General features: G+C 38.8%; 1 protein-coding gene and 1 long non-coding RNA gene across 2 annotated transcripts; one reads left to right on the top strand and one right to left on the bottom strand.

Annotated features, from left to right (window-relative positions):
• The first annotated feature begins 350 nt into the window (after nucleotides 1-350).
• LOC126975558 (actin-interacting protein 1) lies at nucleotides 351-20,256 on the top strand. Its single transcript, XM_050823489.1, has 14 exons — nucleotides 351-585; nucleotides 719-931; nucleotides 5,662-5,809; nucleotides 5,878-6,058; nucleotides 8,071-8,190; nucleotides 9,936-10,100; nucleotides 11,190-11,397; nucleotides 12,423-12,545; nucleotides 14,031-14,137; nucleotides 15,807-15,909; nucleotides 16,443-16,612; nucleotides 17,051-17,201; nucleotides 18,048-18,190; nucleotides 18,684-20,256. The coding sequence occupies exons 1-13, from the start codon at nucleotides 558-560 to the stop codon at nucleotides 18,158-18,160; spliced, it is 1,830 nt and encodes a 609-aa protein (XP_050679446.1). The 5' UTR covers nucleotides 351-557; the 3' UTR covers nucleotides 18,161-18,190; nucleotides 18,684-20,256.
• Nucleotides 20,257-21,565: 1,309 nt separating this feature from the next.
• Nucleotides 21,566-22,978, bottom strand: LOC126975573 (uncharacterized). The gene is made up of 2 exons (XR_007731753.1): nucleotides 22,694-22,978; nucleotides 21,566-21,971 (listed from the first exon to the last, which is right to left on the bottom strand). It is a non-coding gene; the product is annotated as an uncharacterized LOC126975573 (long non-coding RNA).
• Between the last annotated feature and the right edge of the window lie 2,914 nt (nucleotides 22,979-25,892).

The raw sequence follows: 25,892 nt of genomic DNA on the forward strand, positions 1-25,892 counted from the left end.
TTTTGAAACGGCTGTTTATCATTTGAACAACTAAAAATCATTTAAAAACTTTATTTCAGGCTTGAATGTTTCATTCACTGAATAAAAGTATAGTTATCTAGCCATAATTTTGTAGTTTAAAAAAATAAAAGTTATTCCGTAATGTCAAACTCGTTGTCAAAAATGTCAATATTTGCACTTTACAATCCGAACCAGATACCAGTGACCAATCATAGATGTGACGTATTTCAAATTTGACATTGGATAGTTGTTACCGATTGGCTATATTAAAACAAATTTTTGGGATTGCTTATAGACATTGGCCGTGGTGAAATTTGAATATTTCAATTTTCAATGCAGCAGCAGCAGACCGTGGTTTTCAGCATTCTGACTTCTGATTTCCGAAATCTGAGCAATTCTATTTCCTGAGTTTCATTTTGTATTTTTTTATTACTTATTAGGTAGTTGATACTTCAAAGTTGTAGTTGTTACTTATTGTACGTATGTTATGCTACGAAGTTTTATGATATAATTATTCATATTATAGTAAAACTAGTTCTAGTTCAAGTATTATAGGAATGGAAACCAAAATGTCATATTCAAATAGTAAGTTAATGTGTGCTGTTATGGAAAATAGCGAAGTAGCTTAGAAAAAACATTAATATTTTATGATCCGATGCCATTGAGTGCTTAATTTAAACGTGTAACCATATTGGGCTTAGAAGATTCTTATTCGCAGAATACATTCTCGCGGCCCTACCGAGGACTCAGCGCGGAACTCCGCTCGTGCTGGGCGGCGACCCCAAGGGTAAGAAGTTTCTGTACACGAATGGGAATTCGGTGATCATCCGAGACATCGAGCAGCCGGCCATCGCGGACGTGTACACGGAACACTCGTGCCAGGTGAACGTCGCTAAGTTCTCCCCGAGCGGCTTCTACATCGCTTCTGGAGGTTAGTTGCCCTGTGCTATCATTTCATAAAAACAATATCAACTATCACAAAATAGTAAAACAATCTTACTTAAATTAAGTACTATGTATTAACATAATATTTTATTAAATACTTATATATTTTAATAATAGTTTATATGTATTAATTAATCATTATTTTATATTTAGAATTTTAGTTAGAGTGCTCTAACATCAAAAATGTAAATATCAAATAACAGGCATGACTCATAGAATACTGTTATCTCTGATTAATCTAAATTGTACTTTCTACCACATATGGTAATGTACTACACAATATAATAAACATTTTAGGTGTAATAAATTTTCCATTTAATTTATTGAAAGTATTTATGTAAGAAATATATTTTATTTAAATGCATGTTGGTAACCATTTGGTTAATGGAATTTATGTTGAATGAAAGCCTAAACATGGAACCATATAATAAATATTTTCTAAATGCTTTTAAAAAAAATTATAGGATTATGAGACTTTTTACCGATTTTCTTAAACATTGTGGATTTTTTTATATGTATGACCCTCAGAACATCATCACTGTCGTTTAGCCAAGTAAGGAGTTTGTAGGTTAACTAGTGTCTTGTTTTATAATATTATTGAAATGAGCGCTCACATCTCTGTCCTTTCACCTAGAAAGGTTTGTTTAGATTAACTTGTCTTGATGTGTATATTGTAGGAGTGGGCACAACACTTAGACCAATATGGTATGTGTTATTTATTTGTATGAGTCATGATTACAAAGATGGTACTTACATCTTATGCAGTTAGATATGGAATTATTTTAAGCATTTTTTAGACATTTATGTGCTATTATATTAATAATAATTTTAAAAATCATGCATCATATTTTCGGCATCGAACCTGAGACCTCTAGCTCAGTAGGCAGATTCCATAACCACCAGGCTATATGGGTTGTAATACTCCAATGAGGCTTCATGATCTTTAAATCCCTGTCTTTTCAAATAATGCTTCTAAAGTTGGAAATAAATACAGTAGAACTCCAATTATCCGAACTCCGTCTGTCCAAATTGCCGATTATCACTTTCAGAAAAAATTTGTCCAAAAAAAGTCTAAGTGCGCTATTATTCTTCCCCCCGCGAAGTCAGTGTTTACGCGTTCGCTCACTATTGTCCTTCCCTCCGCAAAGTCAGTTTAGGCACAACATGTGGTAGAGGTGGGCAAGAGAATTTTGCTAAACTCAATTTTTGATTTAATGACCACTTGCAACTGCTCACCGTCAAGCGAATGCGTGACCTGGCTGCCCGAAAACGGATGAAGACAGCAAAACAGCTTACATTGACGGAGATGTTTGAAAAACAATTTGTACATAAGTACATTTTATTTATATTTAAAACATGTGAAAATATCATGTTTCTTTCATTTAATTCAATAAAAAAATAGTGCGATATCAAAACGTAGCTTTTTTTCTCTCCAATGGCAATTTTTTTAAAAAAACTCTGATTATCCGAATATTTGATTATCCGAATGGGTCCCCGTTCCCATTAATTCGGATAATTGGAGTTCTACTGTAAACACTTGGGTTTAGCTCAGGTGAATATCACATGATACAGGTTGATACACACACTCTATTTTGAAGCATCTAAAACTGCAGCCTGCAATAACATTGGTGGACCAGTGAGCCGGGGCATTATTTGGATGGAAGAAAACAATTTGTCTAGATTTTTCAAATTTCATTACACAGTTTTTTAATTTGTTCTACAATTAAAGAATAACAGTAGCTCCATGGTCAACCCTTCAGTCCCAGTAAAGTGAGCCCTTTGTGCAAATCAATCACTGCAATTCTGGGCTCTTTAACACCCTTTTCTATTATTGTGATTTGATATAAACCTCAAAAGAAAATGTGAAGTTGCTCAAAGTGATGTCATGTTATCAGCAAAAACAGTTCTTTTGAATTTTTCTTCTAAAATTATGCTGATGTTTTTTAAAAATATTGGATTGTTTTAAAATTTAAACTTCATAGTACATTGATATGATAAATTTACAGGGCAATAATGGATGAAAAAGGGGACCAAGTATGGTATACCAGAAAATTATAGTTGGGTGCGATTTCCATCCCCATTTTCACCAAGTTTCCCCCTAACAGCTTTTTTACACTTTCAGTCCGCTTACTCAGTAGTGGATAAAAAATTCATGTTTTCATCATATATGCTTGCAACTTTTTCTCAACTTTCAACTTTCCAACTTTCTTTTCTAACTTTCCATCTTTCCATAATATTGTGGCCTCCCATTTCCCCATGACTTACGAATGTGGCTAGTTCTCTCATGATTCACGTTTTCTCAAAAGTAAGGACGGCCCTAGCCGCTGGTTGCGATTATTTTAGTATCCTCGTTACGCTCGTGTGATTACTCTGGTGTTGCAAGAGGCATTGACGGGTCGTGGTGATTACTTACCATCAGGTTACATTAATGAAACTAACCTGCAAATAAATTCTAATTTTCAAAATTTGGAATAGTCATAACATTTAAGCGTGTGTGCCTTATACCCAACTTATACAGTACAAGTGCACATTGTGACTTGCGATCAGACTGTGTCTCTCCGCAACGTGAATGTGAGGACCGCGGGCCGGCCGCGGAACTAAAATTAACTATGAAATAGCGATCGCGTACATTGAACGCTAGATCGCACATTTGTATTTATATTTTGTGTGAAATATCGCCAACGTCTCCTATAGTGCTCGTATTAATAGATGGCGAATTAAGCAGCGGCCGCCTACCACATTTACTTGTCCTGTGTACTGTCTCCATCATGGCCGCTGTACCAGTCTTCTATATGCGTTTCTTCCAGTTTGTGTCTTTGCTGTCACTGACCATATTTCCGTATTTCTCCAGTGAATTTTATTCAACGATCACACCACCCGTTTTGTTTAAGGCCGATTACAAAATATTTTCACATTTGTTCCTATTTTTTACAATAAGGCACATTTCTATAAATATTTGATTGATTGGTTTGGTACCTAGTAGGTGTAACTATGATTTTTTGACTCATGCGCTGGATCGTACAGAGCACGAGACCATTGTGCAGGCTGATAATTCAAATTCGTAAAAAAGCGTTTAGAAATTATATTTTATCGAATACGCTGCCCGCATATCCCCCTTGGGGACGCCAAGGGGGATATTCTTCGACACTCCCCATTCGATTACAAACTTTACTGAATTTCCGGCTGCATGAATTATAGTAAGAATTACTAATCGATTTAAATATAATTTCACATAAAAAACAAAAAACGTTGCAGACATAGTAGAGCCAACGTTGATAAAATTTGACTGTTACGACAGTGCAGATAATGTTGCATGTAATTAAGGGGTCATTTAAAGGGCAACGCATAATTTACAGCAAAATTACTACAGACGTGCTAAGTTTAATAGCAGACTATCTAGAATATAATGAGGGTTCTGCCGTTTTTGCGTTCTGGGTACTCCGGATTAAATACCTCTTTTGATATCTAGAATATTCTAGATTTTTTTTGAAGTCATATCGTCCTGGAGACACCATTGTTTATTCATTCGGTATTACCCACATTGTTTGAAGTTAGGAATTAGAATAGGTACCACGCACAGTATTGAACCATTTAAATCAAATGGGTTATATAAAAAACAACATGAAAAATAGATACCCCATCATGAATGGGACCTAAGTGTTGTCTTACCAGTTTGAACCGGCACAGAAACGAAGTGATTTTGGGACGTATCATGACGTGTGCTGAGGTGGATAGTGGATTCTATACGATAATTGTTAGCGAACATCGCAATGGCTGACTCCAGTTCCATCGTCGCAATAATACCCGCAGTTCATGGAGTAATTCACTGCAACAACCTCAGATTCGGTCAAGAAATTTAAATTCAATATGGATTTAAAATCACTTATTGTAGAACGTCATTTTTTTAAATAATATTTCGTTACAATATAATATCGTACAGTAAAATGTATTATTAAATAGCCTAAAGGCGGTCGCTCTATTCCCAACCAGTGATATAATTAAGAAATTCATTTATGTTATATTAATCTTTACCACACAAACGTATTATAACGATTCTTTTGAATTTCGTAACACTTTTTAATTGTTTTTTACATTTTCTGGGATTATGTAAAAGTATAAATACATCACTCAACAAAAAACTTACTTGACTTTACCAATAGTAGCCATAATAAGTTTGTTTTTTCCTGATGTTAACATAATGATTCAATTCTTCTCAAGAAGCAAAACAAAATGCCTTCATAGAGCTCGTTGAGTCTACCGCAAAGGCATAAATGACCTTCCCGTGAGATGGTAGAAATATATAGATCTTTTTAAAAAAGAGGCCCAAACGGGCAAGAGGCTCATGTGATGGGTGTGGTGAAGCATACCGCCCATGGATATACGCATTATCAGGGGAACAGAGATGCGTTGCCGGCCAAAGGACAAGGTGGGAAAATGCGATGCTTGAAGGTCCCCGAGTCGTATCGGTTCTCGAGAAAAACAAAAGCCGGTAATTGATTCCACAAAGAGGTTCAAAAAATTCTTACAAAACGCGCAGTTCTAGAAAAAATATAACGAGGATATATAATTCTAATAATGAACATATTTTACCTTACAAAAAACGGCAATTTCATACTTTAACCCACAGTCGTCGGGACGGAATCAAACAAGTTCATAATGAACTCAATTTTCATAACTATTGAACCCGTCTGACGCGTTGTGTGCTCCCGTTCTCAGACGTGTCGGGAAAGGTGCGCATCTGGGACACCGTCAACAAGGAGCACATCCTCAAGAATGAGTTCCAGCCAATCGGTGGTCCCATTAAGGACATCGCATGGAGCGCCGATAGCCAGCGATTGGTGGTCGTCGGCGAGGGCAGGGAGAGGTACGCTTACTGCCGGTGATTGTGAGTGTTAGTGTGACCGAGTGACTGGACGGTGATGCATTGCGCAGGTTTGGACACGTGTTCATGGCTGAGACCGGCACGTCGGTGGGTGAGATCAGCGGGCAGGCCAAGCCCATCAACTCGGTGGACTTCCGGCCGGCGCGGCCCTTCCGCGTTGTCACCGCTTCCGAGGACAACACGCTCGCCGTCTTCGAGGGGCCGCCCTTCAAGTTCAAGTGCACCAAGCAGGTAACATAGTTAATTGTCATTGGGAGTGGGAGGCTTCTTTGCAAAGGATGCCGGCTAAATAATGTGTAAACATTATTGTGGTTCGGTCTGAAGGGCGCCGTAGCTAGTGAAATTACTGGGCAAATAAGACTTAACATCTTACGTCTCAAGGTGACGAGCGCACTTGTAGTGCCTTAATGGGCAGGGCGTATTAATTACCATCAGAAGAAAATTAAATGGATTCTGCATTCGCTCAAAGATACAGTGTGTCAGCATGTCGACACGAGGTTTCAATGGTCCCCATTTTTTAAGAGACAAATTAAATTGATTCTAATTGTAACAATAAATTCTGATCGCTATACAACAATGTTACTCGTGTTCATTCTTCACCCAGCTGCATGAATTCGAAGGAATATGGTTTCAACAAGACGGCGCGACATGTTTAAGACTAACATTTTAAAAACACAATTAGCATGAAGGTACTTTCACACGCTGGCGTTAAGCGTGATTCATGAAATGGGCATTTTTTAACTTAACTTAGATTTTTATAAATATCAAATTTTATCGATAGGTTCGTTTATGATGCACATAATATAGAGTATCAAAATGTTTTTTTTTGTATTGTTTTGACAAGGATCCTTGTATCGATAATATATAATTAGTAAAGGTAAATGAACCATATTCGACTTATCGAACCTTGGTTCATTTAAAATTTTAATTTAAGTGCTACACATAAAAATTCATTTTATTAATTAAATTGGAAAGTATACATTACCTTGGTAGGAATATCATGATGAGATATTTAATTACAGGTATTAATTTTCACCGTCCGATAGGCGTAATTGTGTGATTTTTTTTAAAGAATTAACACTTCACTTGCCAATGACGGACTGATATCACTTGAGCCTTGAGTGTGTACATATATTTATTTATTAAGGCACACAAAAACTACAATAAAGTATGATTTATGTAATATAGTTTACAATATTTATACATATCTGTATAGTTTGGGATGTTGGAGGTTCGGGTATTGAATAATAGTTAGTGTGACTGCGATTATGAGCTCCTTTATTGCATTACAAGTGTTTATATACTAGGTGGATAGATGAGTGTGTGCATATCTGTATAAAGGTAATACACACACTACAAGTTGTAGTTTACTTGTAGCCTATACATAGGTAACAAAATTTTTACATCTCAATAAAGCTTAAACATTAAACAATAAAAAATATAGAAAACGCCACAAGTTAGGATATCATCCCCACATCTGGATGTGTGGCGGTCCTCCATAGTGCAGTTTTCAAGGAGCTTTCTTCCTCGTACTACAAAGCTGTGGAATGAGCTTCCTTGTGCGGTGTTTCCGGGATGATACGACATAGGTACCTTCGAAAAAAGCGCGTACACCTTCCTTAAAGGCTGGCAACGCTCTTGTGAATCCTCTGGTGTTGCAAGAGAATGAGGGCGGCGGTGATCACTTAACACCAGGTGACCCGTACGCTCGTTTGTCCTCCTATTCCATAAAAAAACATTTTAATTTGTACGCAATAGTGGTGGCAGGGTAACGCCCATATACTACTTCCACTGTTTTCTCTGTTCTGTGGTAAATAATTATTTCAAATTATGCAAAAGTGCATTCATATAGTCATAGTGCATTTCCAATACAAATCTGGATTATTGCGGTATATCTATATAGACGATCTGTATAGCCGAGTGGTTAGCGATCCGACCTACTAAGCTAGAGGTCCCGGGTTCGAATCCCGGTAGGTGCAAGCATTTATATGATGAATATAGATGTTTGTTTCAGAGTCATGGATGTTTAAATGTATTTATGTATGTTTATATGAATATATGTATGTTTAAGTAAGTATACTGTATTAAATATATCATTGTCTTGTAACCCGTAACGCAGACTATATATGCTTAACTTGGGGCAAGATAATTTATGTAAAAAGTGTGTCAATATTATTATTATTATCTATATTCTATTTAAAATAGCAATCGACTGTCTCTATAATCTATGTCGCGTGCGACAGGAGCACAGCCGGTTCGCGCAGGCGGTTCGCTATAGCCCGGACGGCTCGCTCTTCGCGTCGGCTGGCTTCGACGGTAAGATCTTCCTCTACGATGGAAAAACTTCAGAGCTCCTGGGAGAGGTAACTATAACTTTTATTCAATTAAATTAAATTCAAATATTTTTGCTTTAAAGTACGTTTCTAAATCTCATATTCAGCCTCAGTAACTACCACCCATGAATATTATTATGCACTCAAAACATTTTTTTGCAAGGACAAACGGGTGGATGGGTTATTTAATGATAAACTTAAGATAATATTTTATGCGTCTAGAATCTACATAGACTGTGACAGTTGTGAAAACGTCGAGAAAATGGCGGCGCACTGTTAACCTCTATTTTTTAGCAACGCAAGCACGCTAAAACAAAGTGACATACGTATCGTGATAAAGTAGTAAACCTGGCCCGATATCATGTGTAGCCTTACAGCAAGAGGCTCTATCTAGAGGTATAAGTTATCTAAGCGGTAAACGATTACCAGAGTAATGCCGGCCATTAAGTTGGTTTCATATTAGTTTGTTTTTAGTTCTTGATGCATATCTTACTGACTTAGATTTAATTATATTAGGCATGAATATTTATTGTATTGATATTTAGTTAATCTAATTATTACCCGTTCGAGGCTTCTTTGTACAGGACGCCGGCTGGATTATGTGTACAACAACGGCGCCTATTTCTGCCGTGAAGTAATAATGTGTAAACATTATTGTGTTTCGGTCTGAAGGGCGCCGTAGCTAGTGAAATTACTCGGCAATGATTGAGACTTAACATCTTATGTGTCAAGGTGACGAGCGCAATTGTAGTGGCGCTCAGAATTTTTGGGTATTTCAAGAATCCTGAGCGGCATTGCATTGTAATGGGCAAGGTCTCGTCCCTTATTTTCATAAAAAAAATATTAGCTTGATATAATTTTGTAAATGTATCCCTGTAGTGTATGTAGTACCATATAAAGATATACCTACTTTACGAAATACCTCTCGGTCGCGACTCGAGCTGAGGCTTATGATTTGTTGTGCATAAACAATGAAACGGAACACAATTTTAATAGAAAATAAAGTCATGTACATGTTAGTATGTTTGACAGACTATGTTTTTTCAACTCTCTGAACTTTAGCGTCTCACAGGTGTGATTTTTTATTAAAGCCTTCAATAAATAGTTAATTTACGGTAGTAGTTCTAGATATTTCATTAATCCCTTCAACACTTCCTTTAAAGCCTCGCCTAGTGTCGGAGTACTCGAACTCTCGAGCGATTGCCAATTCCGTGGTCATCTGGAGGGCAAAACCAAATTGGCTTCGAAGCTGGGCGTCATAAATAGACCACGGAAATACTTCAAGCCGGCTCACATTCTAGCGCTCTATAAAGCGCAGGTCCGGCTGACATGTCTGGTCTGTCGCACCCCAGCATCACCTCAATACATTTGACCGCATGCAACGCGGAGCAGCTCGATTTGTCGGGGACGGGGATGTCGCTTCATTTATTTGCCGCATTTATCACGGGGAGTGTTCCGAAAAGCTGTTTCACCTGATTCCTGCCGCGGAATTCCACCTTCGCACGACACGCCACAAATCAGGATATCATCCCCACCATCTGGATGTGTGGCGGTCCTCCACAGTTCGGTTTTCAAGGATCTTTCTACCACGTACTACAAAGCTGTGGAATGTGCTGGCAACGCTCTTGTGATTCCTTTAGTGTTGCAAGAGAATGTGGGCGGCGTTAATTGATCAAATTAACAACAGGTGACCCGTACGCTCGCTTGTCCTCCTTGTACCATAAAAAAATGCCTTCCTAGAGACCTTCAACCCTAACATAATGCGTGTGCCACAGATGGGTCAGCCGGCGCACTCGGGCGGCGTGTACGGCGTGGCGTGGTCGCCGGACGGCTCGCGCCTGCTCTCGGCCTCTGGTGACAAGACGTGCGCGCTGTGGGACGTGCCCGGGCGCCAGCAGCTGGCCGTGTTCCGACTGGGCGGCGCCGTGGAGCACCAGCAGGTGACCCGCGCACCGCCATCGCTCATTGCCTGGAGGTCTATTCATCATCAGCCGGAAGACGTCCACTGGTGGACAAAGGCCCCCCCCCAAAGATTTCCACGACGATCGGTCCTGCGCTGCTCTCATCCAACGTGTTTTTTTTTAAATAATAACTTCTATTTCTCACCAACAACCAAAAATACAATATAGCGACAACTTACTAGTATTACTGGTCACCAGGATTCCACTTTAACACAGTGACTAAAAAGCTTGATATTCCTTCCAAAGGATAGAGGTAAATGTATGTGTGTGTGTGAGAGAGAGAGAGAGAGAGAGAGAGAGAGGGTGTATGTGCAAACATGCCTACGATAGGGTGTTCTCGGTTTATAGGTGTGCTAACTATCCAAGACCTCCAGAAGTCTCTGTGTGACAGTAGTCTTGCAGAAGGAGCCATTTGGTAAAACAAATATTCCGGCGATCTTAACCAGATCGTCGGTCCATCTTGTGGGGGTCCTACCAACACTGCTTCTTCCGGTACGTGGTCGCCATTCGTGGACTTTACTGCCCCAACGGCCATTTGTCCGTCGAACTATGTGCCCTGCCCACTGCTGCTTCAGTTTCGCAATCATTTGGTCTATGTCGGTAACTTTGGTTCTCCTACGGATCTCCTCATTTCTGATTCGACCATGAGTGCTTTCTCATGAGTCCTATTACTACTAGGAGGTCTTAATAGATCGAAAGCCGTCAAAATCGAAAGCCAAAGTTTCGGTCCGAGACAAAAGAACGACGAACTTCGAATTAAATCCTATTACCAAAGTACTTCGGATCCGAATAGTGCTCATGGATTTCTTTTCGGAAGCATAGACATAACCATAAAAAGTGAAGTTGTAGTTATGATCTTATTAATGTTATCCAACGAATAAGAAAATGTCAAATGAATTTGGGAATAAGATTAACGAAAGACAAAATGTCTATGTATCGATCTTCGGATCCGAACATTTTCGTAATAGGAAAATGTACGATCCGTTAACAGAAACTTTGTCTTTCGATTTTGGTAATAGGGCTCCTGTAAAACGACAGGCCCTGACGATATTTTACGTGCTCTTTCAGGTTTCGTGTCTATGGCAAGGCGAGCACCTGCTGTCGGTGTCGCTGTCGGGCGACATCAACTACCTGGACGTGAACAACCCTGACAAGCCTCTGCGAGTGATCACTGGCCACAACAAGCCCATCACCTGCCTGTGTCTGTCGACCGACGGCCGCCGTCTCTACACTGCCAGCCATGACGGTGCCGTCACGGTCTGGGACGTCGACAACGGTTCGTTCAGCCCACCTGGATTTTTATTGTTTATGAAAATAAGGGACGAGACGAGCAGGACGTTCATTCAGCTGATGGTAATTGTTTCGCCCTGCCCATTACAATGCAGTGCCGCTCAGGATTATTGATATACCCCAAAAATTCTGAGATACAGAATCGGTAATTTTTATTTGTTCAAAGCAATACGAATGGTCATCACAAGTTTGATCACCACGTTTTCGAAACATTATTCTTTTTTTATTGAAATTTTATGGAAGAGGACGACAAAAATCATACATATGGATGACCAGGGTATGTCATCACCGCGGACCATAGTGTTTTGTAAAGCCAGAGGAATCACAAGAGCGTTGCTGACCTTATAAAGTGTTAAGTAAGGTAAATTCGAATATCGTCAACATATTGGTACCTACGTGGCGAACGACGATCGAACAAAGGCGCCATGGTGAGACTCAACAGTTCTACATATTGCGCCACGGACAGACCAAAAGTTTTACGACCCAGATAACCTAATGGAAAATGAACACCGCTGCTAATATAATTCATTTGATGCAATTAACGGGCAGTGTCCAGTGGTAGATGCGATAGAAGACGCATGTCAAGGAGACCTGGAATCTAGGAATGGGTGAAAGAATATCATCTCCGAGAAGAACGAGCGTAAAAATGAGATGAAACTTCTTTGTTTTAAATAAATTGCTTTTTGACTAATATTTATTTTCTGATAAAATCAACTAGTGAGAGAGGCTCCTTTGCACAGGATGCCAACTAGATAGAAGCAGTAATGTGTAAACATACTGTGTTTCGGTCTGAAGGGCGCCGTAGCTAGTAAAATTACTGCGCAAATGTGACTTAACATCTTATGTCTCAGGGTGACGAGCGCAATTGTAGTGGCGCTCAGACTTTTTGGGTTTTTCAAGAATACTGAGCGGCAGGGTTTATCAAGTACCATCAGCTGCGTCCTGCTCGTCTCGTCCCTTATTTTCATAAAAAAAGTTGCTTGAATATCGATGTAACGGTTTGTTTGTTAGGTGCGGGTGAGCGCGTGGTGGGCACGGGACATGGAAACCAGATCAACGGCATGAGAGCCACCGCCGCCGGGTTCCTGTCGGTGGGCATCGACGACACACTGCGAGCTGCCACCAAGGAGGACGGTACGTCCCTACTGTCCTACAGAATTATTGAAGTAATACTTCTTTAGGCGCGTTATGAAAAAAAAATATGAGAGTCTAATCGAAAGATGCGCGCGCATCACTCTAACACAAAAGTAACAGGTTGAAGTTGGATCCTATAATTTTCTGACGTTTGCCACATTCGTTATTTTTTTTTTATTTTTCTTCGTCTACTATTAGGTCAGGCAAAGGGTTCAAGCAAATACAGCCGTATTTATTATTTAATAATTCATTGTCAAAGTCATCTTTGCAAGATTTTTTACAATATTGTTCTTTCTACAAACGTAGAATAGCACGAGAAATAATTATTATTTTTTGCTTTGTTAGGCCAAAGAAGTATAACTTCTTGTGTGCATACATATGTACACACACACACTTTTTTATTTTAACTATCTCCTGCACGTGCATAAACATTATTAATTAAACAGTAAAATAATCGACAAACATAATTTAAAAATATTAACATAAACATAACATTAAGATAAAATAAAAAACCAAGTACTTGGTTTTTTGAATTTTTCACATAAACTTTGAGGTTATGTGAAAAAAAGTGTTAAAACAAAAGTCTACAACTTTAACTACAATTAATTGTAGCTTGTATAATTTTGTCATTTAACTTTTTGCCATAGGATTTGTGTTTTTGCCGGTAATCGAGATAAACCGGTTTTTACCCTAAAACACCCATCCTTTTCCACTTCCCGACCTCGAGATCGCCCGTAATTTATATATCCTTTCAATTTTGTTATATTCTCTTCCTTTTACAATAAGTTTCATTCCACTAATTTTTTTTAACATTTTATCATTTTGAAAGGCTTCTGCAACTGCTCTAATAATAAACATTTATAATTAAGGAGCCTAAACAATTCTTTTGCATGCAATGGTATTAAAGTTACCCAAAAGTGTAACTAAATTATCAATAAATAAATTTAAATCATTGATTAATCGTAGACTCGTGTCGAAGGCTTATTACGATATTAATGATAACGTAGACATTACAATATGAGATTAAATAGAATATTATAAGTATAGTTATTACTTTTTATAAATTTTATGGTTCAACCTTTTATTTTACTCGATTGCATTATTTTTTTAAATATACATGTCTAAACTTTTGCTATATCAGCATGTATTTAAATTGACAAGCAATCTGTTTATTTTATGTCAGTAAAGTATTTTTATTTTATTTTTTATATAAGAGGGGGCAAACGGGCAAGAAGCTCACGGGATGGGGAGAGGTTAGGCAACCGCAACAACAGGTGTCAAGAAATGCGTTGCCGGCCTTAAGGTGGGAGTCTCCTTTTTTCTTGAAGATCGCAGTCGGTAATTTATTCCACAAAGTAGCTGTGCGAGGCAAGAAATTTCTTGCAAAACGTGCGGATTTCAGAGAAGAATTTGAAATTTTGAATTTGAAAGAATATTGAATGTATTTATGATCCATCGTCTCATAGTGCATGTGTTGTAACGCAGGTGAGGTAGTGGCGTATGGCGGCGTGGCCGTAGCGCTGGGGGCGCAACCACGCGGGCTCGATCACGTGGCCGCCGCAGACCTTACCGTCGTGGCCACCGTCAAAGAGGTAAGACAATACATACCGATGGCACCCGACAAACGTCGCGTCCAAATAATAGGTATTGAACAATGATTATTTTTACATTACTTATTTACATCATTAGTATAAACTAATCGAAGATAAGAAAATCTAATATACTCTTATATTACTGCCTTTTAGTGCTATGTGTCTGATTTTATGTTATTCTAGTATCTTGTAGTCTTAGGGTGACGGACGCAGTGTGATGCTATCGGGGTTATATCATGATACCTTAGGTCGTTTTGTACTGTTATGTGTAGGATTTGACGCTTTGATTTTCGTGAGTTAGACGTTCCAATTTTAAATAATATAATATTAATTTATTTCAATTTTGTTTTTCTTTATCGTATCGTGTAACGGTCCTAAATCTGACGCTCTCGTATAACGCAAAAAATCTGACACTAAGCACGAATAGAGTCCGCACCCGAACGTCCGTATAAAAGCTTCGCTTTAAAAATATCTTTATTAAAAAGTTATGAATTTGATAAAGCTGCTTTGCTTTAGATAAAGTTCAACGGTCACGGTCATTATTTTGTCATCCGTTGATCGTTTTCAAAAAATAAAACACTACAACGTTTTACATGACCGTCCTATTTTGAGTCGATAGTAATTTTGAAATCATATATACTATTAAATTCAACCAAAAATTTTTGTATTTTCATTAACATAAATAACCAATTATGGAATTTTAGGTGTTAACAATTTACCATAAATTGGAACACAGCAAAATGGAGACTTCAATTTCAAAGAAACTATTCACTTCAGGGTCTTACAATAAGTAATAAAACCACTAACAATCACAGCTGTATATATATATATGAACTACTATATTAAAAAAACTCCAAACTCAATGAATGTAATGCCCAATAATACAAGTAAATCTCCTCAGGTCCTATAAGTTATTTCGCTATATCCGCAAGCAAATTTTCTGTTGGTTACGTCAAAATCAAAACTAAAAATTCGTATCGTAGCGTGATGTACATTGAAGATAACCCAGCCTCAAATGGTAAGGCATTTGCTTGCAACTTCTCTTCAATCTTCATTAAGCATATTGTTTTTCATAATAGGCCCCAGTAGGCCGTGAAAATATAAGTAGTATGTTATCTTCAGTTAAGCATTGGTTTTTCTAACAAGGTAGGCACTGTAGATCTAACTAGTCGTAGTTGCGATTTAGTCCGACAGTACGACATAAGTTGAATGAAACGGTGCTTGCTTCATAAATGCAATCTGTAACTGTCTACCGTATGTAGTAAATTAACTTTAACACTAGTGCTATATTTATTTAGGTTTACAACGAGGTAGGCACTGCCTAATTGCCTATATGATATGCACGCCCCTGGTTATCTTGTAAATTCCCCTTGCTAGGCTTATCCAGGTGTATTAAGCAACTAATGAAAATCCGACAATACACAAAATGTACCGAGAGAACTTACAAAAAAACTGTACTTTGATTGATAAAATATCATTATGGCACGGAATTTTTGCGTTTAATTTGAAAATTGGAAAATGATTATTATTTTTATTAGTTTATTAACAAGTATCAAAATTTTTAGCAACCTTTATGCTCAGATATAACTGACTATAAATGTAATAATAACACGTGAAGATGGCTGGCTATGAGAGCAACGAATCGGCTGCAATCCTGGTAACGTTACAGTTGCTGGTACTGGAAGGCGGCGTGAAGAAATCAGCGATGTCTGTGAAGTACGAGCCGACTTGTGTCTCTATCAACCCGCATAACAACCACGTAGCCGTAGGCGGTTAGTATTCACACACACACTCACATGTATTCATAAACACACGCAGGCAGACATCCACATAACACACGCATACACATAGAGATAAATGGTAACTCTCTACAGTCTACACACATCACTCGCCTTAAAGATTGTGTTTAACTTGTCTTGAGTGATAAGTAGGTCATTCGGTAACACACAGCCACGGTATTATTATCTAACAGTATTCTATCTGCATACAAACGTCCGTAACGTAAGTTATACCTACATGGCTCTAGTTCGGTAGACATTCTGTACACCAGACAGTCGAATTTACGTTACATAACTTGTCTTGAGTAATAAGTAGGTCATTCGGGAACAGACAGCCACGGTATTGTTATCTAACATTAATCTATCTGCATACAAACGGCCGGAACGCAAGTTATACCTACGTGGCTCTAGTTCGGTAGACATTCCGTACACCGGACAGTCGAACGAATGTTAAGGCGATTTGAGAATACTATTTAAGAATAATTTATATTTAACACCATATATTTCACGTTACATTGATACGGCAGGCGACGATAGCAAGGTGCACATCTACCGCCTGGAAGGCAGCAGTCTGACGGAGCTGAGCGAACTGACGCACCTGGGGGCCGTCACCGACGCGCGGTACAGCCCCGACGGGCGACATCTGGTGGCAGCCGACGTGCACCGCAAGGTGGTGCTGTACGACGCCGAGTACAAGGTAGGCTTCGATCAGATATGGCTTCATAAGATACATAATAGCTTTAAGGGTAAATGTATACACTTCTATAATAAAGTCCCAGCCACTGTTCAGGCATTATCTATAAATAAATTTAAATATTTTATAAAAAAAATGGCTCTGTCGTAAATTCTATTACTCCACAGCTGAATATCTAAATGATCGGACAGCCTGGGACTAGATTGTGATTATTTTATTGCGATAGAAATGACTGTACAATATTGTATGTTTTTATTGAAAAGAGCGCAAAAAATAATGCTGGGAGAGTTTCTTGCGCCGCTTCTTCTCTCTCAGAGCGCCATTTGTTTCCGAAGCGGTAGTAGTATCTAGTATAGTATAAGAAATGACATCAAAAAGAATTCTAAAGGAATCAATTTTGAGAAAATAAATGCCTTTATTAACCCGTGGACGTGTCCGCAGCTGGCCCACAACCGGGAGTGGGGCTTCCACTCGGCGCGGGTGAACTGCGTGGCGTGGTCGCCGGACGGAGGCCGCGTGGTGTCGGGCTCACTGGACACCAGCCTCATCGTGTGGAGTCTGGCCGCGCCCAACAAGCATCTCACCATCAACAGTGAGTGCACCGCGCCTAATACACCCCTTACACAACACTCCCACCGCGCATTCTATTTAAACAGATCATTTCCATAAAGCTTTGTTTTAAAACGGTTAACGAACCATCATTAAATAAAAAATAGTTATTTGTTGAACAAGTGAGCAAAATTATTTTTTGCTGCGAGCGCTGACTTTAAATCACGAATTGCCGAAGTAGTCTAGAATTAAACAATATGTTATGTTTTTAAAGTGATAACTCTCACTTTTAGGATTAATACACAAATAATATTTGAAAAACAAAATTTAATGAACGATGCGGGATTCGAACCCACGACCTCTGGCGTTCCGTGCTGGTGCTCTAACCAACTGAGCTAATCGTTCAACGTTCAAATTTTATTTGTGTAGTCTAGAATTGAATCACGAGTGTAGCGAGTAATCCTAATATAGACTAAGGTAGTGAGTGATTTAAAGGCACGAGACAAAAAAAAATTTGCTCTAGTGTGAAACATACAACTTTTCACCTCGACTAGCGAGAAAAGTGTTATTGGTTATAGTAAGAGAAACAATTAAGATAATACATTTTTGTGACAATGAGATAATACGCTAGGCTAAAATGAGTTTCAGAACGCACCGGATCGCATTGTTTTTTTTTTAACGCGGAGTAATTCCCGGATGTATGGTCACGTGGGGAAATCGAAATTTAAATCACTTTGCCTCACGCTCACAACAAAAACCGTTTTTACTGCGAGTTTTCACGTAGCAATAGCGGCCTTTTCGTGCTGGAGAGGTGAAAAATATTTTAGTGGGTCTTGTTTTAGCGTTCATTACAAGCAATTGGCATTTAATTGTATGCGTCCGTTTACAGACGCACACCCCCAGAGTCAGATCACGGGTGTGGTGTGGCTGGACGAGGAGACCATCGCCTCAGTGGGGCAGGACGCCAATACCAAGATATGGACCGTGCCCGCGCCGCGCTAAGAGTTGAAAACCCGCCTCCAGTCTGCACAGGTACCCCAATGACTTGAAACAATTGTTTTAAACCTTTGATTTTGTTTAACATTCAACGCTGGTCAGGAAGCTACATCACTATGGCATAAGAGGAACTGCGCTCAAACTTCTTATTTCATATACAATACAATAGAATTCGGAGGGTCGACGTGAATGGCAGGAGATCTCCTGGGACTCTTGTCAGTACGGGGGTATCACAAGGGTCTATTCTTAGACCATTCCTCTTCCTTATCTACATGAATGATCTTCCTTACTGCGGCGATATATTAATCGCCGAATTAAACACTACTATTTCGTTTTTGAATGAACAAATTCAAGAATATATTGAGACCAACGCCACTTTCGATTTGAATTAATTAATACGTGATGATGTTGCGAACTCGTCCTGCCATCTTTCTCGAACAAGTTTCAATCATATATCTTTCTAAAAGTATTAAGTCTACTGAAATGTATCTCGATGTACTCCTAACATGTGTACTTTTTATATTTCCAGTGCTCTAGCTGCCAGCCGTCTGTCCTGCTGCGCGGAGACGCCAAGTTCGTATGAGAACATTAAAAGCTTATTTACATGTTTCATTTTATACTTTCATAGATTTAAAATGCTATTTCTTGATTCATTTTTATAATTTTTGAATTGGTAGGTTTTCGTCGCTTCACTAATGTACTGAAACTTTATCGTGGAACTAACAAGTGTGCGATTTTTATGTTAAGTTTTAATAAAGTGCTCAATGAATTGATCGGTTGCGACCGAGTGACGTATGACAACCAGGACGACACCTATTATTGGAAGCGTGGCGGTAGTTGTCAACCCATTTTATTTATAATTATGCTTAAGTGTGTAAATTATTATTTAAATTTTTAGAGTGGAATTATGTATTTATTTTGATATTTATTAACTTAAATTAAAAAATCATGATTGGTCACTTCTACGTTGAGGCGTGTGTTAAGCCCGCAACGGTGGGCGTGGCCTGATCTCCGCATCTGATATTTGATTGGTTTTCCAGCCACAAGTGTAACGTAATTAACAAACGTGCAAATGGTTTACTATTAGCTATTACTCTTTGTATTTATTAATATATTTTTGTACTTTAGATGTGAACATTAACGTAATTTAAGACTTAATTCTAAAAGAATTTTATATAACCCAAGTATTTGTCTGGCATACCAGTAGATTATATCTGAAACGATGTGTCACGCCGGGAGCGCTCCGTGTCCAATATCGCAAATGTGGGATTGATTGGCTTACAAAGTATATTGATAAATCTAATTCATTTTTAGTAATGAACTTGAAACTTCTAACTAGTTTAACTAGTGCAATTAACTTGTAAAGGAATCCCTTGAGATTTCGTGTTGGATCAGTGTGTTGTTCTGCAGAAAATATAACGTCAAATTTTCATCAAAATATTTTATCGATAAGGGAAATGTTCTAATTCAAATATTTTTTAAGCATTATTTAAATTTCTGCCTCAGACCCGAGAAGAATAAGTTCATGTATACGATAAACTTAACATAAACGTCAATTTGACAATAAAGGAACTAACACACTACATACACGAAATCGCAACGTGGGCTACTACGGCCGTGAGAATTAACATGACAAGTGACAGACGGGCGCTCCCAGAGCTCCCAGTATTGCATTTGTGTTGAGATTATATTATTACTATTATATGTATATCGTTCTAAGCTATTTGAGCTGAATGTGTGAGAACAGTTGCATCGCTCCTGTACACTTCAAATGTTATCAATATTAAAGTCACTTTATTTAGAGTTTTGCTGGCTTCATAACATTTTAGTTAGTAACACATCGGCCAGTTGTTTGTATAAGAGCGCGGAAGAGCATGTTTGAGATGTCTCAGTATTCTGATGAATGAACAGAAGGTAAGTATAGTCAGAACGGCATCGTGTGGTGGGTCTCCTAGCGTGGGTCCGCCACTATCACAGAACAAACTATATATTGTTGATAGTATTTTTGTATTTGCCAATTTTATATTCGAGTTTTGTCGATACTAAGTGTTTCTTTTTCTACTAAATTATATATTTATTGTAATAAATTGTGTACACATGTATGTCTTTTTTTTCCTCACAGCTCTTTATGCCTACCAGCTACTATACACCTTAAATAATTTATACATCTAGGATAGAGCCTCTTGCTGCTAGAAAATCGATGAAAATAGGCCAGGTTTATTACTTCAGTGTGCGTTACAAGTGTCTTACACTCGCGATTTGTGTGTCACTTTGTGTTAGTGTGCGTGCATTGATAAAAATATAGAAAAACTGTCAACCTAATTTTTTGTTTACTATTACAATACTTTTCGACGATTTCACAGCTGTGACAGTCTATTTATACGTATAAATGATCAAAGCTATACTCTCTACTGCAGTTATCTACACCTACGGCTCGACGTCGGTGGCTCAATAGGTGGAATCGTTGACTCTTACCACGGTACCACCGGTTTGCTAATCACTACGTACCAACGCGTTATCGATATTGACTGAAACTGTGAGTAATAAATAATACCTCCAGGTGTTTTTTTTTTAATAAACGGTTTCGAACTGGCTAGGAATATTGATTATTCAAATTCAATGATGCAGTATTAATTTCTATTTTAATAAGGTCCCGTGGCTCCTTCAAGTTCGTTTAGCTAATCCTTACAGTTTCGCATTTGGCCATCTACACTCACTTGAAAATTTCACCATGTTTATATATTATGGTATTTTATAATACTTAATCTAAGCCTCTTATCTCAAATAAATAGGATTGTTAACCACTTCTTAAATGACAAAATCTACCTATGACCTATGCATATATAGCCTTGTTTTTTTTGCGAGAAGAGAACAATAAATAGTGTACGAGTCAAATCACTTCCGCTCACATTCCCATGCAACGCTACACGACTCACAGGAGCGTGTTGGCAGTTTTTGAGGATGCAGTTACGTTTCTTTTTTTGAAGTTATCCAGAACATAGATCCATATCGTCCGTGAGGCACCGCGTATGGAAGATTTTCATATTTTGGTTGTGCATGGCAGAAAGTTACTCTTTGAAAACCGCTCTTTGTAAACGCCAGACATCCAGATGGTGAAGATGTCTGAGTTTATAGCGTGTCGCGCGAAGGCAGAATTCGGCGACAGGAATCGGGTCAAAGAGCTCTTCGGAACACTAACGTATAGATGCCGTAGAAAGTTCGCGGACGTACGCTATGACAAGTAATCGAGCCGTTATTTGTACTGCAACTGTGCTTGTAGGGTGGCACAGTCGGTAGGCCTCCCTCGCCTTGTAGCTCTTCGAACGGTCTCTTGATTTGTTTTAAGATTATCTGTACTAGCATTCGAATCCTTTCTGGGAAATGCCTAGATTGATAAAAAAATAACACTCATAAATAGATTTCTTTTAATGAATATGTTATAGTAACAAAATACAGTATTACATTTTAATCACCGTGCCGTTTTGCATATATAAATTGTTCTTACTTTAATAACTTAACGCTAATCTTATCAGTGATTGCGAGACCGTTTGAGGTGTGTTATAGCCAACATACGAGGTACACGTGTCACGTCAGCGTGACGGGTGCGCGTAGGCCACGTGTTTGCGCAGTGAGTCCCGCGAGCGCGAAACGTGCGCGCATGCGCGGCAGGCGTGAGGGCTCGGGACATGCGTCTCCAGGTGCACGCGCAGGTTGTACCGGTTGCTAAGTCGCTTACCGCACACGCCGCAAACCGCACTCTCGATGGGTCTCACACGTCGCATGCGCTCCCACCACTGTGCCTCTCCGCCCCCGTGAGCTGAATGAAGCAAAAGGGAATGCAAATTGAGTGCTCGGATACTGTGTGACACATTTTCCTCTATTAATTTGAGATAACTCATTTTAACTGAAGCCTTTCCCACACTATATTGTTAAGAACGAATAAAGATGCTCGAAATAGGGCGTAAACAAAGTAAGATCATTATAGATTATCTATTTGTCACACCACTACAAGGGAATTTCAACTTTTTGCTCAGATCGCCCTTCATAATCTGTTGCGCTACTCAAGCATTTATTTCAACGTTATGCCCTTAAAGTCACTCAAGTCTACGAAACTTCACCGGAGAGAATCTTTATATATGCAAGAACGACATCGACTGCCGCTTGAATAAAGCCTATGAAACAATAATGACCCTGACCGTAGGGGTAAGGATGATTATTGTGATTGATTCAAGCCAAGAAATTAACCCAATTGGCCTCTTAATAAGAAAACCAGCCGCCCATCGACATCTCCTTACTTAGAGGACGAGATGCGTTGCCTCTGAGGTTGGAGACTTCTTATTTTAAATTCCCTAAGTCGTATTGGTTCGGGAATTCTGCACCCGGCATATGATTCAACAAAGTGGTTGTAGGAGACTTTCTGTTTTGGGGACACGAGAAGGCAGTCATAGCCAATATTTCATCTGATTATTCATCTCACCATTATAATAATTTTTATTTTCAAAAAAATATAATATGGTACAGACAAGTAGAGGTACCAACCAGCGGGCGTGTAGCAGAGCGCGAGTGCGGACATGTGGTTGGGTGGCGCCTCTGCGAGTGCGGGCTGAAGCCGCGAGCTGTACACGTTCTGAACAATCTGGTCCAGCTTCTGTCTGTCACTCATCAAAGTGTTCTTTCCGTTGTCTTGTATCAGCTGTTTCCTATGTTTGGTTTGATCAAGGGCCGAGTGCTCTGAGATGTGGCGACGTTTACATCCCAGAGGAGAGATAGTTGGTGAAGCAATGGGTGAGGGGGTAGGGGTTTTCGTAGGCTGGCCATTTGAGTTCTGAAATATAGAGTAAATAATAAAAGTGTAGAATTAGTGTGATATTATTGATATAAAGCAAAACTTTTTTACTTAGATGAATAGTTTTTTGATTCAGCGATGTTGTCACACAGGTCTACGTAAATACTTAAAGAACTTCGCTGTGGACGCAAAGACTTCCATTCTGGGTGCAGACTTCTCGGTTCAACACAAATTATAAGCTGATCTGCACAAGTGACCGCATCACTTTACATAATATATGTAACTGAAATGAATTGTAAAAAGATGAAGCTGTAAATGTTGATTTAAAAGAGTGGCAATGTTTCTTGCCACTACTTTTCATAAAAGCTCAACCCTTTCCGAAGTTGCGGTCAATGTATAAAGAAAAGAAAACTTTTAACATTCATAAGTGTCATTTCCGTGACATACATGAATGAAGTGATTTTGATTTGATTAGATTTTTCCACCACTATGAGTAAGATTTGAACAACAGAAGGTATTACTAACCACATCCGGCTCGGTGATCGAAGTCACGTGCAGCGTGCGCGCGGTTTGCAGTTTGCCGCTGTACATTAACCGGAGCAGTGCGCACACTCCACAACCACCGCCGTGCCACCACTCCCACCCTCGCCCTCCACCTCCTGCAAACTCTTATTTTTTTATATAGTAGGAGAAACGAACGTTACCTGCCTGTTAATGATTCACCGCAGCGCCCGAATATCACAGTATGGCTTGCCACCGCTGTAGCACAGCGGTGCAGTAGTCAGATGGCCACGCACTAAGCTTATACCGCAAGTTGAAATCAGCAGCGCATCCAAAAACTAGCCTGTATGGCTATCACAGGATAGGTATCTACGAACTTTTAACTATTGCCGTTTTACAAGTCAAGCTAAATCTGCAGGAAGGTTAAAAAAACAAAATCTTTGGAAACCAGCCAATGCCCACATTCAGAGTATCAGAAAAAGTGATTGAAAAGGAAACACAGCTGTTGGTGGTAAAACATTTTGGCACAGGATACATAGTGTTCTTGAAAGAATAAAACATGAACATAGTCGAATCACTCGGAGCTCATAATACTGTCTTCTAAGTGCGACTTTGACATAAAAGATAAATATTGTAATGTATAATAAATGTATAAGCAATTCAGTACCGCAAGCTAAACAGCGATATTATCACCTCAAAGCCGATACAACTCACCGTTCCCCGATAGCTCTGGATGGCCTGCATCAGTCATAAGTGTGCACACAAAGAAGCTAGTGGGTGGATGCAGACAGACGGAAGAAGCTCTAACATGCATGACCATAAGCTTTCTCGCAAGCTGGTGATAACCCTTGTGATAACGGGTCACGACCCTTTTAACAAGTATCTGATTAATAACACAACATAGATAACATGCATTAAACAGTCACAGATTCACATGTGCCCACAGAGTAAACAAGTACTTATTAAATCTAAATTAAACCACTCGTTGTCACAGACCGAGATAAACGGCGCAGCGGTATCTAATATATTATATTAATTAATTAATTACGGGCAAGTTTTTTTACTTGTTTAATTATTTCACTTTTTTACATGCGTTGATAGTATTTTTGTATTTGCCATTTTACATTCGAGTTTTGTCGATACTAAGTGTTTCTTTTTCTACTAAATTATATATTTATTGTAATAAATTGTATAAACCTATAAGTCGTAATATAGGTTCTCACCACAATGCCCCCGGTTCCATCCTCAAGGAATCACAAGAGCATTGCTAGCGTTTTAGGAGGATGTCTTATTGTCTAGAAAATACTGTATGGAATTTGATTTTATGTTTTGGTTGTACGTGGACTCAAGCGTACTCGTTAACCACTAAAAATACATTTTACTTATCACCGCTCTTCGACTACGGTATCGGGTTTTAAAATTTATTTATTTATTTAATAGGTACACACAACAGAATTACAACAAATACATAATAAAAAAAATAAACTATCAGCTAAATACAAGATAGGCTGCTACTCCACGAGGGTGTGTACTCAGCATGTTTAGCATAAGTTAATAACTATGCAAATACAACAGAAATAGCGATTTTAAAACTAACTTTAGGTAATGTAGTATTATAAAAGAAAAAGATAGAGAGAATATATATTTGGACAAATAGAAGTGAATAATTATGGTAGTTATATTAAGATGCTTTTTTTAAAAAATCTCGATCTATTGCCAATTTTTCGGTCATCTGAAAGGTACAGGCAAATTAGCCTCGAAGAAACCGGGCGTCATAAATAGAGCACGGCAATACGTCAAGCCGACCCGCATTCTAGCGCTCTACAAAGCGCAGGTTCGGCCACAAGAAGTATGCTGTCATCTGTGGTCTGGCACACCCCATTATCAGCTCGAACTATTTGACGGCGTGAAACAGAGAGCTGCTCGAATTGTCGAAATACAATGCTCTGTGAACGGCTCGATCACTTGGCGTTGTGTCACTCCATCTTGTGTTTTCGGTATCGCATTTATCACGGTGAGTGTTCCAAAGATCTCTTAGACCCTGATTCCTGCTGCTAAATTCCACCTTCGCATGACATACCACAAATTAGGATATCATGCCCACTGGACGTTGCTCTACAATGCGGCTTAGTGGACTATCTTACAACCGTACAACCAAACTTTGGAATGAGATTTCTTGTGCGCTGTTTTCAAGACGACAAGGCGCCTATATCTTACTAAAGGCCAGGTAACTCTTCTGTGATTCGTGTGGTGTTGCAAGATCACTTAACATCAGGTCACCCGTGTGCTTGTCTCTCCTCCTCTTCCCTAAAAAAACGCCACACGTGGCACAGTCCCTTCGCTTTACAACTCTTCGAACATCCTGATGATTTATTTTAAGCTTCCAGCTTATCTGTACTTTCTCCCTTTCAATATACATTAAGCATTCGAGATCTTTTTGGGAAGACGAAG

This window comes from Leptidea sinapis, chromosome 36 (assembly GCF_905404315.1).
Source record: "Leptidea sinapis chromosome 36, ilLepSina1.1, whole genome shotgun sequence".
NCBI lineage: Eukaryota > Metazoa > Arthropoda > Insecta > Lepidoptera > Pieridae > Leptidea > Leptidea sinapis.